Source organism: Lathyrus oleraceus, chromosome 5 (genome assembly GCF_024323335.1).
Source record: "Lathyrus oleraceus cultivar Zhongwan6 chromosome 5, CAAS_Psat_ZW6_1.0, whole genome shotgun sequence".
NCBI classification, from domain to species: domain Eukaryota; kingdom Viridiplantae; phylum Streptophyta; class Magnoliopsida; order Fabales; family Fabaceae; genus Lathyrus; species Lathyrus oleraceus.
Window position 1 is genome coordinate 176,418,212 of NC_066583.1, and position 14,344 is coordinate 176,432,555.

At 34.3% G+C, this 14,344-nt stretch overlaps 1 protein-coding gene across 1 annotated transcript; it reads left to right on the forward strand.

Moving 5' to 3' along the window:
* Window positions 1–1,622: 1,622 nt before the first annotated feature.
* On the forward strand, window positions 1,623–8,199 carry LOC127081466 (CDPK-related kinase 4). Its single transcript, XM_051021720.1, has 11 exons — window positions 1,623–2,336; window positions 4,280–4,410; window positions 4,654–4,695; window positions 4,828–4,936; window positions 5,068–5,146; window positions 6,162–6,458; window positions 6,595–6,704; window positions 6,829–6,933; window positions 7,150–7,212; window positions 7,425–7,592; window positions 7,688–8,199. Exons 1-11 carry the CDS (start codon window positions 1,806–1,808, stop codon window positions 7,823–7,825), a joined length of 1,773 nt encoding a protein of 590 aa, XP_050877677.1. The 5' UTR covers window positions 1,623–1,805; the 3' UTR covers window positions 7,826–8,199.
* Window positions 8,200–14,344: the final 6,145 nt, after the last annotated feature.

The following is a 14,344-nucleotide window of genomic DNA, read 5'->3' on the forward strand; positions in this document are numbered from 1 at the left end:
AATATGATATATCAGAAATAATTAAGAATAATTAAAATTAAAAAAAAAAATGTGTATGATTTCATCATTGAGGTAATTGGTAGGCTCCCAAAAGTAGTAATAGTTTATTTAATATTTTGTTTTAATAATTTCTTCTTTATATTATATAATTTAAACAATTAGACTATGTTGACGGTACAATATATACAAAATATTACTAATGTTTTAAAAATGAATATAGTTTAAATATTTTAAAAAATAAAATAAAAATACAAGAGAAAAAAAACACACACAAATATTTGTATATTATTAATTAATGAACGGTATGTATCATGTAAAATCACCCTTTATGGATCAAACCAATAACATAAATATTCATTATAGTAAATGATGAAGTTAAAGCCTCTAGCTTGGATCCCGTCACCAAAAAATAAATATATAAAAAGAAAATTCAACCAAAAAAATAAGAGAGACTGAATTTCTTATAGAGTAGTTATTCAATGTTCTTTCTAACATTCATCAAAAGAGTTGTTTGTCACTTAAAACTTCTCTGAATAAATTTTAATTTTTAATTTTTAATTTTTAAAAATTATTTTAGAAATTGATTTTAAAAAATAGTTTTAAAGAAAAAAAAACATTTTGATAATTTTACTTTTAAAATAATTTTAAAACTGCATAATATTACAATTTTTTTATTAATAAAAAGTATATTATTTTTCATTATTTCTTTTTCTTCTTAAATTTTTAAAATTAAAAATCAAAATCTTTAAAATCTTAATTTTTTGGGTAATCCTAACTTGTGCACGAATGACACAAGTTAAGAGATAAATATAAAAACAAATTCTTGAAAATTATATATTGAATTTATTAAAAACTTATAATTAATAATTTTATTTATTTTTTCAATACAAATTTTTTATTTGTGGATTTCTTAACCTGTGCCATTGGGACACAAGTTAGCATTATCCTTAATTTTTTTGATAATTTTATAAAATTAGACTATTATAACAAAATTTATTATTTCTAAAATTTAAAAACTGAAAATAGTTTTATAAAAGCAAATTAAACAAGTTTTAAGAATAGTTTTCAATGTTTCTTATTACTCATTCACTCTTTTGTGTGTTTATTAGTACCTAAAATCTATTTTTTTTTTTGAAAATAAGATGTCGTCAAATCTATGCATTGCATCCGATAACTTTAAACAGTTGTCAATTTTCATTAAAACATTTATAAAATTGAGAAAATAGATCACCTACTCCACTTTCACTTCTTCCATTTCTAATGTCCTTCATCTAATGGTTCGGAATTAATTTAGAAAAATAAAGTTTCTCTGGAATGAAATATTTAAGTAGATGAATGACTAAATGTAGTAAAATATCGAAGCAAAATCCTAAAATTGAATATACTACAACTTTAATTTATGAAAAAAACATAATTGTTTAAAGATAGTTTTGTTAATTTAATATTATCCATGTAAATAAGGCGAAAGATTGTTTTACTCCTATCTCTTTTCTCCACAAAATCTACTATTATTACGTTCATGTAAAAATGAATATAATTTAGATGCATAAAAAGTTCCAACCAACGTAGTAAGCAATTTATGAATACAGTTGGACTCTGTCAACAAAAATTATTTTCTCTCTCTCTATTTCACTCCGAATTTTAACTCATTTATTTCCGTTCTGTCCTAATACATTTTCTCTCTCTTTCTCTCCTGTTTTTTTTTTCTTTTTTTTCTCATTTTCTCCGGCGACAATTTTTCTCTCTTGTCACACCCTTTGACTTGCACCACCGATCACAATCCACTTCCGCCGACTTCGGCACCCATGGGTCATTGCTGCAGCAAAAACACTGCAGTCGACAGCGACACCGTCGCCACCGATCACAACCTCAAATCATCTAATCACGATGTATCACACCCTGCCGGAAACTCAGTCTCCGGCATCAGTGATGCTACTCCGGGAAGGCAAACCCCTGCGACATCGTTCTCGACTAGTCCTTTCAATAGTCCTCTCCCCGCAGGTGTGGCGCCGTCACCGGCTGTCAGGACTCCGGGAAGGAAATTCAGGTGGCCGCTTCCTCCGCCGTCCCCGGCAAAGCCGATAATGGCGGCTTTGATGCGGAGGCAGGGGAAGACGAAACCGAAAGACGGACCGATACCTGAGGAACAAGGGGAAAGTGGTGAGGGAGAGAGGACGTTGGATAAGAGCTTTGGATATGGGAAGAATTTTGGGGCCAAGTTTGAGCTTGGGAAGGAAGTTGGTCGAGGGCATTTTGGTCATACTTGTTGGGCTAAAGGGAAGAAAGGTGAACTTAAGGGAGTATCCGTGGCTGTGAAAATCATTACCAAAGCTAAGGTGAGAATTAGGATCATATTGTTTTTGATCATCATTGCTTTAAAATTGAGCTAAAATTCAAAGTCAATTGTGAAGATCATTTGATAGTACTCTTGGTCAATTCAGGATCAATTGTTGACTTTTCTGAGTATTTTGATAATTGAGTTGAATTTTGTGTTAGCTTGGTACAATATGAACGTATGATAATGGAACTTGATAAGGTAGTAACCTTTGTTATTGGTAATGTTTTGCATTGAAGTTCCAAATGATTCTATTGGTAATGTTAAGTGTTGCTCTACTGTTTATAGTATTAAGTTAATGCCATTTTTTAAGTTAATGTTGGTCTCGGTAGTCAATAGCAGCTGCTATAGCGGTGATGTGCGGTATAGCGGCCTCTAGGGGTTATTCGAAACTCCACGTGTTGCATTTTTAAGTTGCAAATGTAGTAGCCGCCAAACAGTTGCTGTAGCGGCCGTTACTTTGAAGCTCGAAAACCCGACAATGCCACTAACTTACAGTCAGTTCCTCTGTCATTTTATCCCAAGATTTATTTTATTTAAATTGAGTTTGGATATTGGTAATACTGGATTTTGATTATTAGTTATGATCATGTCTTTAATTGAGTGTATCCATCTATTATATGGTGTAAATTTCTTGTACTGTTTCATTAAAGTTCGAGGTAACGGCTATATTTCTATCCACTGTACTCTATAGTGTTTTGGGGGTTGGACGCCATGCTCCGCCATCTGTCATTAACTACATAGATGCTGGTACTGGTACGGGAAAGGTAAATGCTTGAAAATCTGTTTTTCCAATAAAATTGAAAAGTATGGAAAGCCAAACATTACAGGATTAATTATGCCAGATAATACTTCTTTTAAAAGGAAACTATTGGGAAAATGTGATGGTGACAAACAAAATTTGGCTGCTACCGATTTCTTTTAACGCTGATTGGTTTATAGGGAGCATCAGAATAAGTTGTTTAGATCAGGGTGGCAAAATTTTCTAAATCGTTACTATGTGACTAGAACTAGACAATCACAGCTCTTAAATTGGCCTCCTGCAAATACTGCACAAATGAAAGGTGAGGTTTCTTACAACAAAGAGTCCAACCCTTTCCTCAACCGTGCTATGGTGGGAGCCGTGTAGTACCGGGTGGCAAAAATTGTGACACGGCATTAGACAATAAGAAAGAAGTGAAGTTGCAACCTCTCTAGCAAGGGCGATTGGCTGCATTTTTGGTTCTATTAATGGCCAATTGGTAGTGGTTCAATTGGTAGGGGCTCTTTTGTTTGCACGGGGAAGCTCATTGGTCATATCCCCTTGTTACCAAAGCACAGGGATGGATGAAATGAAACCAATTAAGTTACTTGCTTGTTTGACAAAAGCTGTTTCAGGCTTCTGGTTAGATCATTAGTAAGCAACTAAGCATATTGGTGCTTAGTTGTAGACTAAAAAATACATGTATCGAACCTGGGTATTTGTTATTGTTTTTCACCTCCATTATGAACTAAATTGTAGGGTAGCATATATTCTTAATAAGAGGAAAATTGAGTTTCACGGAGAAAAGGAACAAACAACAACTTTCTTGTTGACTGTTGATGAACATTACAAGTATTCTACCTTTATTGCAATGCCTATAGGCATCAGACACTTTAGAACTTTATTTTCACTACTTGGCTTCTGATGGGCGATGTTTCTAGAAAGAGCATGACCAAAAGCTGACCCTATACTTCTGCATCTTTTCATTACTCTCTAAACAACCAAATTGGAGTTTTAGAGTGAAGTATGATTTGGGTTGGGGGAATTGTATATTGTTATGTTATGGCTGTAAGCATGTAGCAGTTTTTTTTAATGATATGTCAACATAAATTGAATTTTGATTTTGAAGTGTTTTTCATTCTTGCATTATATTTTTCGCTTGATGGCGTGTATTGTGATTAACTGATTTTAATATATGCCAGATGACTTCAGCAATAGCAATTGAAGATGTGAGAAGGGAGGTGAAAATGTTGAAAGCCTTGTCTGGACATAGGAATTTGGTCAAGTTTTATGAAGCATTTGAGGATGTGAATAACGTCTACATTGTGATGGAGTATGTATAGAAACAATTATATCTGAAAATTGCTTTCAGTCTTGATAGGATTTAATTTTAATTTTAATCTACTGGTTGATTTGTGTTCTCCTGAAGATTTTTCCTGTAAAGGATTTCATCACAAGTACATGTTTTCAAGAATCTTCAAAATATGATCATAATTTAAAGCTGGGTAGTACGTACAACTTTTAAACTAAACTAGTAATTTATCCTGAACTAATGAGATATTATTGTTCTTGTCAGGTTATGCGAGGGTGGAGAATTATTGGACAGAATTCTAGATAGGTAAAACCGAAAGACTATTTTTTATCTGTACTCTGTTACTTTTTTGTCCCTCCTTACTTTTTCTCGTGGGAGTTCAGTTTTTGAATAACATGATTGTAATTGGATTCATTTGATGTTAATTATTTATTAAAGAGGTGGAAGATACACAGAGGAGGATGCCAAAGTTATTCTTCTACAAATTCTGAATGTAGTTGCCTTTTGTCATCTTCAGGGAGTTGTTCATCGCGATCTAAAACCAGAGGTATGACATTATGAAGTTTGAACTACTTACGTTACTTGGTCAAACCTTTTGTTGAATAAGGAGTTTTTTGTTTGTATAATTACCTTTCTAATCTATAACTTGTAACCCTAAATGTTTTTTATACTTTGCAGAATTTTCTTTTTCTCTCAAAAGATGAGGATGCTGTCCTGAAAGTTATTGATTTTGGTCTATCTGATTTTGTTAGGCCAGGTAATATGATTGAATCGACCTAATTATATTCAGTATCAAATGTTATAATAAAACCTATTGTAGTAGCTACTATCTTTTCTGTATTTAATTTTCTTCGTAGTTTAGCTTTAGCATATTGTGCACTTGCATGATAGAATTCTACATTCAAATTGCCGGAAAATAACTGAACATAGGAACTCTGATATTTTACCATATCATAATTCATCAGTCATTAATTTTCAACATTAATATGCCATCTTGAAAAATCTTCAAATACCCTTTTAACCAAATTTTTAAATGGCTTTTGCTTCCTGTCAACCTTTTGTACGCTATGTTGTTTTCTCTTTATGTAAGTTATCTATGCAAATGAGATCAAAATTATATAATCAGAGATGCTAGTAGTACCCGTTTTGAATCACAAGAGCTTATTTACTTATGATATTTCTATTCATCTAAGTTATTGGGTTGGACTCGTTCTCCAAATCAACGGCAGCCAGCTTTTCTCATGTATGGCTATCTATATTTGTTGTCAGTTTTCACTCAAACATTTCTTACAGCCCCATTTTTCACTTTCCATTGTCACTCTTATCATGCATGTCTTTCACTCCATTCAAAATCAATTATTATCTCTTTCTTTTATATTCTTTGGTATTGTAATGACAGTTGTTTGTCAAAGAAACTTGGGGAGTGTTCATTGGAAAACTTTCTAATATCTGTATGAGTCTATTAGTAATTAGTGTTATTTTCTACTTTGGTCAAAATGATAAAGACATATTAAGAAAAGCTTGATTCTTTTCTACACTCACTTTAGAAGTTTCCCTGTTTCAAGCTCATCTATAAATACACCAATTTACTTGTCAAAAATGATTTTCACTAACTTACTGGCTTAGATGAATCTCAGGACATGCACATACTCTAGGTTTAAAATTGCCTCAATTGTTCAAAATAAATATTTATCATTTATTCTGCCTTATAATCATTTTCGTTCTTCTATCACTTTTTGCACTGACAGCACTGACTTCTTATAAACATGCAGATCAACGCCTTAATGATATTGTTGGTAGTGCCTATTATGTTGCACCTGAAGTGCTCCATAGATCTTACAGTGTTGAAGGAGACTTATGGAGTGTTGGAGTTATATCATACATATTGTTATGTGGAAGTAGACCGTTTTGGGCACGGACTGAATCAGGAATCTTCCGATCTGTGTTAAGAGCAAATCCTAACTTTGATGATTCACCTTGGCCATCAATATCACCAGAAGCTAAAGACTTTGTGAAGAGACTTTTGAACAAGGACCATCGGAAAAGGATGACAGCTGCTCAAGCTCTATGTATGTTTCATTTGAATGTTTTACTCAGACCATGCTTAACTCAATGGCTAATTGTTTCTACTGAAATTCTCACACACAGTTACTCCTAAATCTTGTTCCGTGATTCTTAATGTTGAAATTACCTCCATATCTGCAGCTCACCCATGGTTGAGAGATGAAAGAAATGCCATTCCTTTAGATATTCTGATTTACAAGTTAGTCAAGTCATATGTACGTGCTTCGCCTTTGAAACGTTCGGCATTGAAGGTAGAGGACGAGTTACAATTGCATTTTTATCCTCGGTTTTTTTCCTTTTTGAGGGCTGGAAATAATTGAAAAAGACTAGAAGAGTAATATTTTCCCTTTCCTTTATTTTTTTATATCAATGCAGGCCCTCTCAAAAGCATTGCCAGAGGACGAGATTACCTACCTTAAAGCACAATTTAGCCTCTTGGAACCTAAAGATGGTTGCGTTTCGCTTGAGAATTTCAGAGTTGTAAGTGAATGGTTTTTCATATTTATTCCCTCTATGACATTAGGATGCAGTCTTAACATACAATATTTTTATCTCTTAAACCTATTTAGTGTAAATATGTTATGGTCATCTATTAGACATTTTTAATTAGTCTTTTATGGTTTAAACTTTGTAGGTAGTTTATTTGCTATTTTTTTCCCACAATCTATCTCTAAACTAGAATTATAATTAATTCAGGCTCTCATGAAAAATGCAACTGATGCCATGAAGGAAGCAAGGGTCCCTGACATTCTAAATTTGGTAAGTCATATTTATTCCTAAGAAGGAAGTAACTATAATCTGTTTATACTTTATAGTGAAAATGTTCAGATGGTATCAGAACTATCATGATCACATTTGGATTCTATCGTTAACTGAACTATTATAGATTTTGTTGTTTTCCTTAAGGAAAATTATTTTTCTTTGAATGCAAATACTATGAAATATCTGAAATGCATGTTTCTTGAAATAAGATGGATCCACTCTCCTATAAAAAACTGGACTTCGAAGAGTTTTGTGCTGCCGCAATCAGTGTATACCAGCTTGAAGTTCATCCAGAATGGGATAAAATTTCCACCACAGCTTTTGATTATTTTGACGAGGCAGGGAACCGTGTCATTTCACTCGAGGAATTGGCACAGGTTTGAACATTTCTTTCTAAGAACAAACCTACTTGTATCAATTTCTCTTAAAAGCTAACAACCTACTTAACACTCTGAGATATTATGTTCTGCAGGAGATGAATTTGGGTCCTTCTGCTTACTCTTTAATGGGTGACTGGATCAGAAAATCCGACGGAAAACTCAGCTTGGTCGGATATACAAAGTATTTGCACGGTGTCACAATTCGTAGTACAAATACAAGACACCGATAGTTACGACGATTAAAAGAAGATTTTTATTATATTTATTGAACTTTAAATTAGTTGGTGTCCTTTTCTTTTTAAAATTGAAATTGATATTTTTTTCTTTTTGAATTTGAATTGAAAGGAAAATGGTATAGAGAGGGTGTATGCATATTTTTTGGGGGGAGGTTGGAGGATTGTATGATGGAAAAGTAGAGGTAGCTAACATATTGTTTTTGTTCCTCATGTGATTTGTAATGCAAAGTAAAATTATCCCATTTTACTTGTGAACACAAATGCAACTTGCTTTGTTGTAAGATTTCGTGTGAAGATTAAAGATCCTTGTATTTGGGTCAACTTTATAATACGTCAACAATGTGACACTTTGTTTTGTTTCACAAGAATATTGAGGTAGAGATATGCCGCAGTTAACATGGTCCGAGTTGTTACATAGTTTGAGGAATTATGTGTATTTGGTCTAGATTCATGTTTAAAACGATATTCTTTGTAGCACTGGTCAAAACTCAAAGGAAAAGAAACGTGCTTATATCATGCCCATGAATGGTGTATGTGATTGCTTAATGGTTACTACTTCGTGTGGACGAATACTGAATACGCCCTAGAATAATTACCTACTTAATCATTTTATGGCAATTGAAATAAAAGGATAAATGAAAGAGATAATATGTTGTGGCATAAGTGTAGATGCGTGAAACCTTTTTTTTTGTAGAAGCTTTGACTCTCTCAAGTCTAAACCAACTAGTTCAATATTTGATATTTGGCTGATGCAAGAAAAGAAAAACATAAAAGTCAAGGAAATGTATTAACTTAGGAGTGATGCAAATAACATGAGGATTTATATACTTTTTTTATTGGGAGATTCTGTAAAATATAAAAAATTCATTTCACAATTTTATCGGGAGATTTTGAGTATTTTGAAAAGCTCTCGTTAATATCGGATTTTTTTAAAGGAAAACTATCGAATTTATGAGTAGTAAGTATCAATTTTTATCAAAATTTTTTATTTATAACTTTTTTTTGCATAAAAAATTATGTACTTTAACCGCATATTTCTAAAAACCGGTAAAAATACATATATTTTTCAGATTTTTTTAAAATACATGTAAAAATGCATACATGTTTCGATTTTTATAAAAAACTGATAAACATGCATAAAGAATCATGTGATGGAGGTTTTGAAAAACCCGGTAAAAATGGATGAATTTTTACTAGTGATTTTGAAAAAATCGGTATTGGGGATTTTATACCAATTACTTCAAAAAAATTGGGGTAAGCATGAAGTTTTCCGATTTTTTTTTAAAATTTGTTAGTTAAATACTTTTTATGTTTTTTTTTTCCAGTGAGGACTAGTGAATCAGACAAACACAATTGCTTATCGATATCGTGACAGAGTTGAAGTTGCTGCAGCGAGGACTCATGCGATGGGAGATGACGTAGAAGACTCGCATATCCGGACGAGAAGAGTAGACCCAACTGGTTCTAATAGGAGGGGATGACAATCGAGCAGTTTCGTGCAATATTTTAAAAACCGGACCGAACATTGAACCGATGAAACTTGTGGTTTAAGGTTCAATTGTTAAACCGGTTAAACTTACGGTCGAACTGTTTATTAAATAAACTAATAGTATAAAACTAAATTTCATAAATATGTCATACATAATCAGATGTTCACAACTTAATAAAATAATTATTTTAAATATTCATTACAAATTTAATACAATAATATGGATAATACATATAATAACATAACATATTTCTACACTTCATTTCTAACATTCATTTAAGAATAATTTGACTAAATTAAAGAATTACAATAAACTAAGTTAAACTAATTCAAATCAAAGTTAAAATAATAGAATATAATAACTAAAATAAAATCCAAATAATTAAGAATACTTAAATTAAATAAGATAAAATACCAAAAATAAATAATAAAATATACTTTATTAAAAAAATACAAATTTGAGTTGAACTACAACAAATAAATCTTAATTGACAACAATAAACAATATTGACTTGAACGACAATCAATATTGAGTTGGATATCATGACTATGTTTGAAAGGGACAATGTGATGATGATGGAGTATGGTTGAAAGAAAAACTATAATGGAATGACAAAACTTAGAAGTTTGTTTGTTTATAAAAAAATGCTGATTTTTTGTTTGTGATTGGGAATGTAGGTTAAGTTTTGATATTGACATATTCAAATTTTAAAAAATGGTCAATTTGATGAATTTTTTTGAATCGGACGGTTTTATAAAACCGGCTCCAGCTCTTTGGTTCGAATGGTTTTGGACGGTTCAACCTGGTTTTTTCGGTTTTATTCCGGTTTTGATCCACTAACGGTTTTAAAAGATTTTGACCCAACCAGATTCATCTTTGGTTGCTGGTTCAACTGGTTGAACCTGGCGGTTCGGTCCTGTAGATGTTTAATTGGCTGCATTGTATGATAAAACACTAGCTGAATTCTAATGTCTTGACTGATGTCATGACATGCTGTGGAGATGTTTGTGTGACTTCATTGTATGTTAGAATATCTAGCTGTACTCTGATGTCTTGGCTGATGTCATGACATACTTGAGTAGTATACTGCAGGTTTAGCTAATACAGGATTTATTGAATGTCAAACTGGATGTTATGACATTCATCCCTGTCAGCAGATACTGAGGAATAGAACAGTTGGTGTTCTGCTATAACTCAGTATTTATTTTCAGTCTGTTTATCAAGGAAATAACAGACCTGGCATAAGGCCTACTGTCTGAATGTCAAACTGGATGTTATGACATTCATCATTGACAACATGTACGGAACAATAGGCAAATTGGTTTTCTGCTACATTTCAGTATGCAGCTCAGTCTGCTTATCAAGAGGATAACAGACCTGATGTAAGGCTCTATGTGTAAATGTCAAATTGGATGCTCTGACATTTATTAATGTACGCTGATACTATGGACAGATTGGGTCTGTACAGTACAGCAAATTTGTACAGTCTGTTTTCAGGAAAAACAGACTTAGCATATGGTCTATGTTTTGGACGTCAAACTGAATGTTGTGACATTCATTCCTGACAGCGTATGCTAAATTGTAGGTTGTTTAGTTTTTCTGTTTCAACATTTTTCTCAGGCTATTCTTCAGGAAGTCAACAGCTGAGCTAAAATCCAGGAAACCAACAACTAAGCTACAATTAATGAACCTAACAAATAGCCTATTTGTTAGTAACCTAGTTGTGGAATTTAGGTTAACTCGCTTGACCTTAAATTCAGAAAATACAAGTACAAGGCCCAAGTGCTGCAATATAAAAGGATGGCAATCCTTCTTTCAGAACTAGAGGTTTTAGGCGTGAAGATTTATTTGTCCATTATACTTCACTGCTGTATTTTTGTGTGTCTTGTATCAGACGTATCTTGTAAGCCAAGCTATTATCACTGAGATGATTGCATTGGTATAGGGTGTTCATTGAGTTGTAAGTGTTGTGTCACTCTAAGCTTTTAAGCGTGAGTGCTGTGTATCTTGATTAAAGTTGTTAAGCACAATCAAGAGTTGTTTGAAGTGTGACTTCAAAATTGTCTTTAATCTTAATTAAAGGTTGTAATCACTGAGGTGATTGAGGGGGAGTGAGTAGGAACTCTGATCTTAGTGTAAGATTGAAATTGCATTGGGTAGGTATTAAGTGATAGGGTTAAACAGTTGGTTTAAGGTCTGAATTAATACTACTAATAATGGATTTCCTCCCTGGCTTGGTAGCCCCCAGACGTAGGTCTTGTTGGACCGAACTGGGTAAACAATTCCTTGTGTTATTTACTGCACTTACTTTTTAAGTTCTGCATAACTCTTGTCTGCGCAGAATTGGATGTCATAACAACCCGTGTGACATCGAAAGTCTGTTAACTAGAATTTCAATTGGCATCAGAGCAGGCACCTTGCCTGTTAATTTCTGGGTGAGATCTAGGGAAGTTACTTTCTAGTACCATGGACAAGGATATAGGATACTCAAATAGACCACCCATGATGGATGGTTCTAACTATGATGACTGGAAGCCTCGTATGATAGCCTTCTTAAGGTCTCTAGATAGCAAAGTCTGGAGAGCTGTCAACAAAGGATGGGAACATCCAACGAAGACAGGTGAAGATGGAGTCAGCATGCAAATTCCTGAAGAAGAGTGGGATAAGGAGAAAGAGGCATTAGCCCTTGGAAATTCTAAGGCCTTGAATGCATTGTTCAATGGAATAAGTAAGAACATCTTCAGACTGGTGCACCACTGTGAGCTAGCCAAGGAAGTTTGGGATACCCTCAAGATAACTCATGAAGGTACCTCCAAGGTGAAGATGTCTAAACTTCAGATGCTGACCACCAAGTTTGAAAATCTGAGGATGAAAGAGGATGAGACGATTCATGACTTTCACATGAATATTCTTGAAATTGCAAACACCTCTGGTGGCTTAGGTGAGAAAATGGCAGAAGAGAAACTTGTAAGAAAGATTCTCAGGTCTTTACCTAAGAGATTTGCTATGAAGGTCACTGCTATAGAAGAGGCTCAGGAGATCTGCAATATGAAGGTGGATGAGCTCATTGGTTCTCTCCAAACCTTTGAAATGGGCTTATGTGAGGATTCTGAAAAGAAGAACAAAAGCATAGCTTTTGTATCAAATACTGAAGAGAATTCAGAAGAAGGAAACATTGGAGGAAATGAAAGCATTTCAGAAGCCATAACCATGCTTGGAAGACAGTTCAACAAGTTCATAAAGAAGGTTGATCAACAGGGTAGACCTAATGTCAAGAACTCTTCATATGACATCAGTAGAAAGTCAAAATATGATGAAAAGGTCAATCAAGGCAAGGGAATCCAGTGTCATGGATGTGAAGGGTATGGTCATATTAAAGCTGAATGCCCCACCTTTCTCAAGATGCAAAAGAAAGGGTTATCTGTCACCTGGTCAGAAGGAGACTCTGAGAGTGAATCTGAAGGAGAATCTGCCAAACATGTCACTGCTCTGACCAGTGTCTGTGCCTCAGATGATGACTCAAGCGGAGATGAGCTTACCTTGGATGAACTTGCTGCTTCATATAAAGAACTATGTGTTAAAAGTGCAGAAGTGTGTATCCAAGGAGAAAAGCAGAAGAAACTCATCAAAGAGTTGGAAGCTGAGAAACAGAAGCAGCTGAAAGTCATAGATGGTCTGAATGGTGAGATATCTTTGCTGACATCTAAGCTAGAACGAATGACTAAATCCATCAGAATGTTGAATAAAGGAACTGACACCTTGGAAGAAATTCTAAAGGTGGGACAGAAGTCAGGAACCATGTCTGGTTTAGGCTTTGCTAAGAAATCTTCAACTGAACTCAAAAGATCAAAGGCAGAAGTTCAGAAATTCAAGCAGAAGTCACAACCGATGTCTCAACATCAGGGAACCAGAATGAGTAATCATCAGAAGAAGAAATTTCAGAGATGGAGGTGTCATTACTATGGTAGATTTGGCCACATAAAACCCTTCTGCTACAGGCTGCATGGTTATCCTAACCAGGCTACTCAAGTCAGACCTAAGCAGAAGGCATCTAAGCTTAATCTCCCCAGTAAGAATCAACAATGTGTTGCTAAACTAGCTCACACATCTCCAAGGGCATCTACCAGACAAGACTGGTACTTTGATAGTGGCTGCTCAAGACATATGACTGGGATGAACAACTTATTGGTGGATCTACAACCCCATGCCACCAGGTATGTGACATTTGGTGATGGAGCTAAAGGAGAAGTCAAGGGTGTTGGTAAGATGGAGTGTCCTGAAGTTCCAAAACTGAGCAATGTGATGTTGGTAAAAGGACTAACTGCTAATCTCATCAGCATAAGCCAACTATGTGACCAAGGATTCAATGTGAAATTCACTAGGGGAGGATGTGTGGTGTTGAATGGTTGCAATCAGGAAGTGATGAGAGGAGCCAGATCCAAAGATAACTGTTATCTATGGGAATCTAAAGACTCACTCTACTCCTCCAAGTGCCCCTTGGTCAAAGGAGAGCAGGAAGTGAAGCTGGGACATGGAAGACTTGGACAACTTCATTTAAAAGGAATGAAGAAGATCACATCCAAGGGAGCAATTAGAGGAATCCCAAATCTGCCTAAGGATAAAAGAACAGACTGTGGAAAACGTCTGATTGAAAGCTGTGAGGCATTGTCACCTATTGGTCATCATACAAACGGTGCAGTGGCAAGGGATAAACAGATGTGTGTATCATTGTCCTCTGCAGAAGCTAAGTACCTAGCTTCTGGTAGCAGGTGTTCATCACTGGTATGGATGAACCTGATGCAGACTGAGTACAATGTCACTCAGAATGTCATGACATTGAATGCTACTCAGTTTGACAAAGTTAGGGGCAAGGAGGGAATGTGCGCTTCTGAGAAATTATAGCAACTAATGATGTCAGTTAGTTACTGTTTAGTAAGTCAACTTATTAAATAATTAATAGTGCACTCTGAGTGGTCAAAAAATAATAGACATTACTCATGCAACAAGCGTTTCCTATTCCATC

Coding starts and splice junctions, on each gene's coding strand:
- LOC127081466 (XM_051021720.1), top strand. CDS start 1,806: ATGGGTCATTGCTGCAGCAAAAACACTGCAGTCGACAGCGACACCGTC. Junction 6,705..6,828: donor TGAAACGTTCGGCATTGAAG/GTAGAGGACGAG, acceptor ATATCAATGCAG/GCCCTCTCAAAAGCATTGCC. Junction 7,213..7,424: donor TCCCTGACATTCTAAATTTG/GTAAGTCATATT, acceptor TCTTGAAATAAG/ATGGATCCACTCTCCTATAA.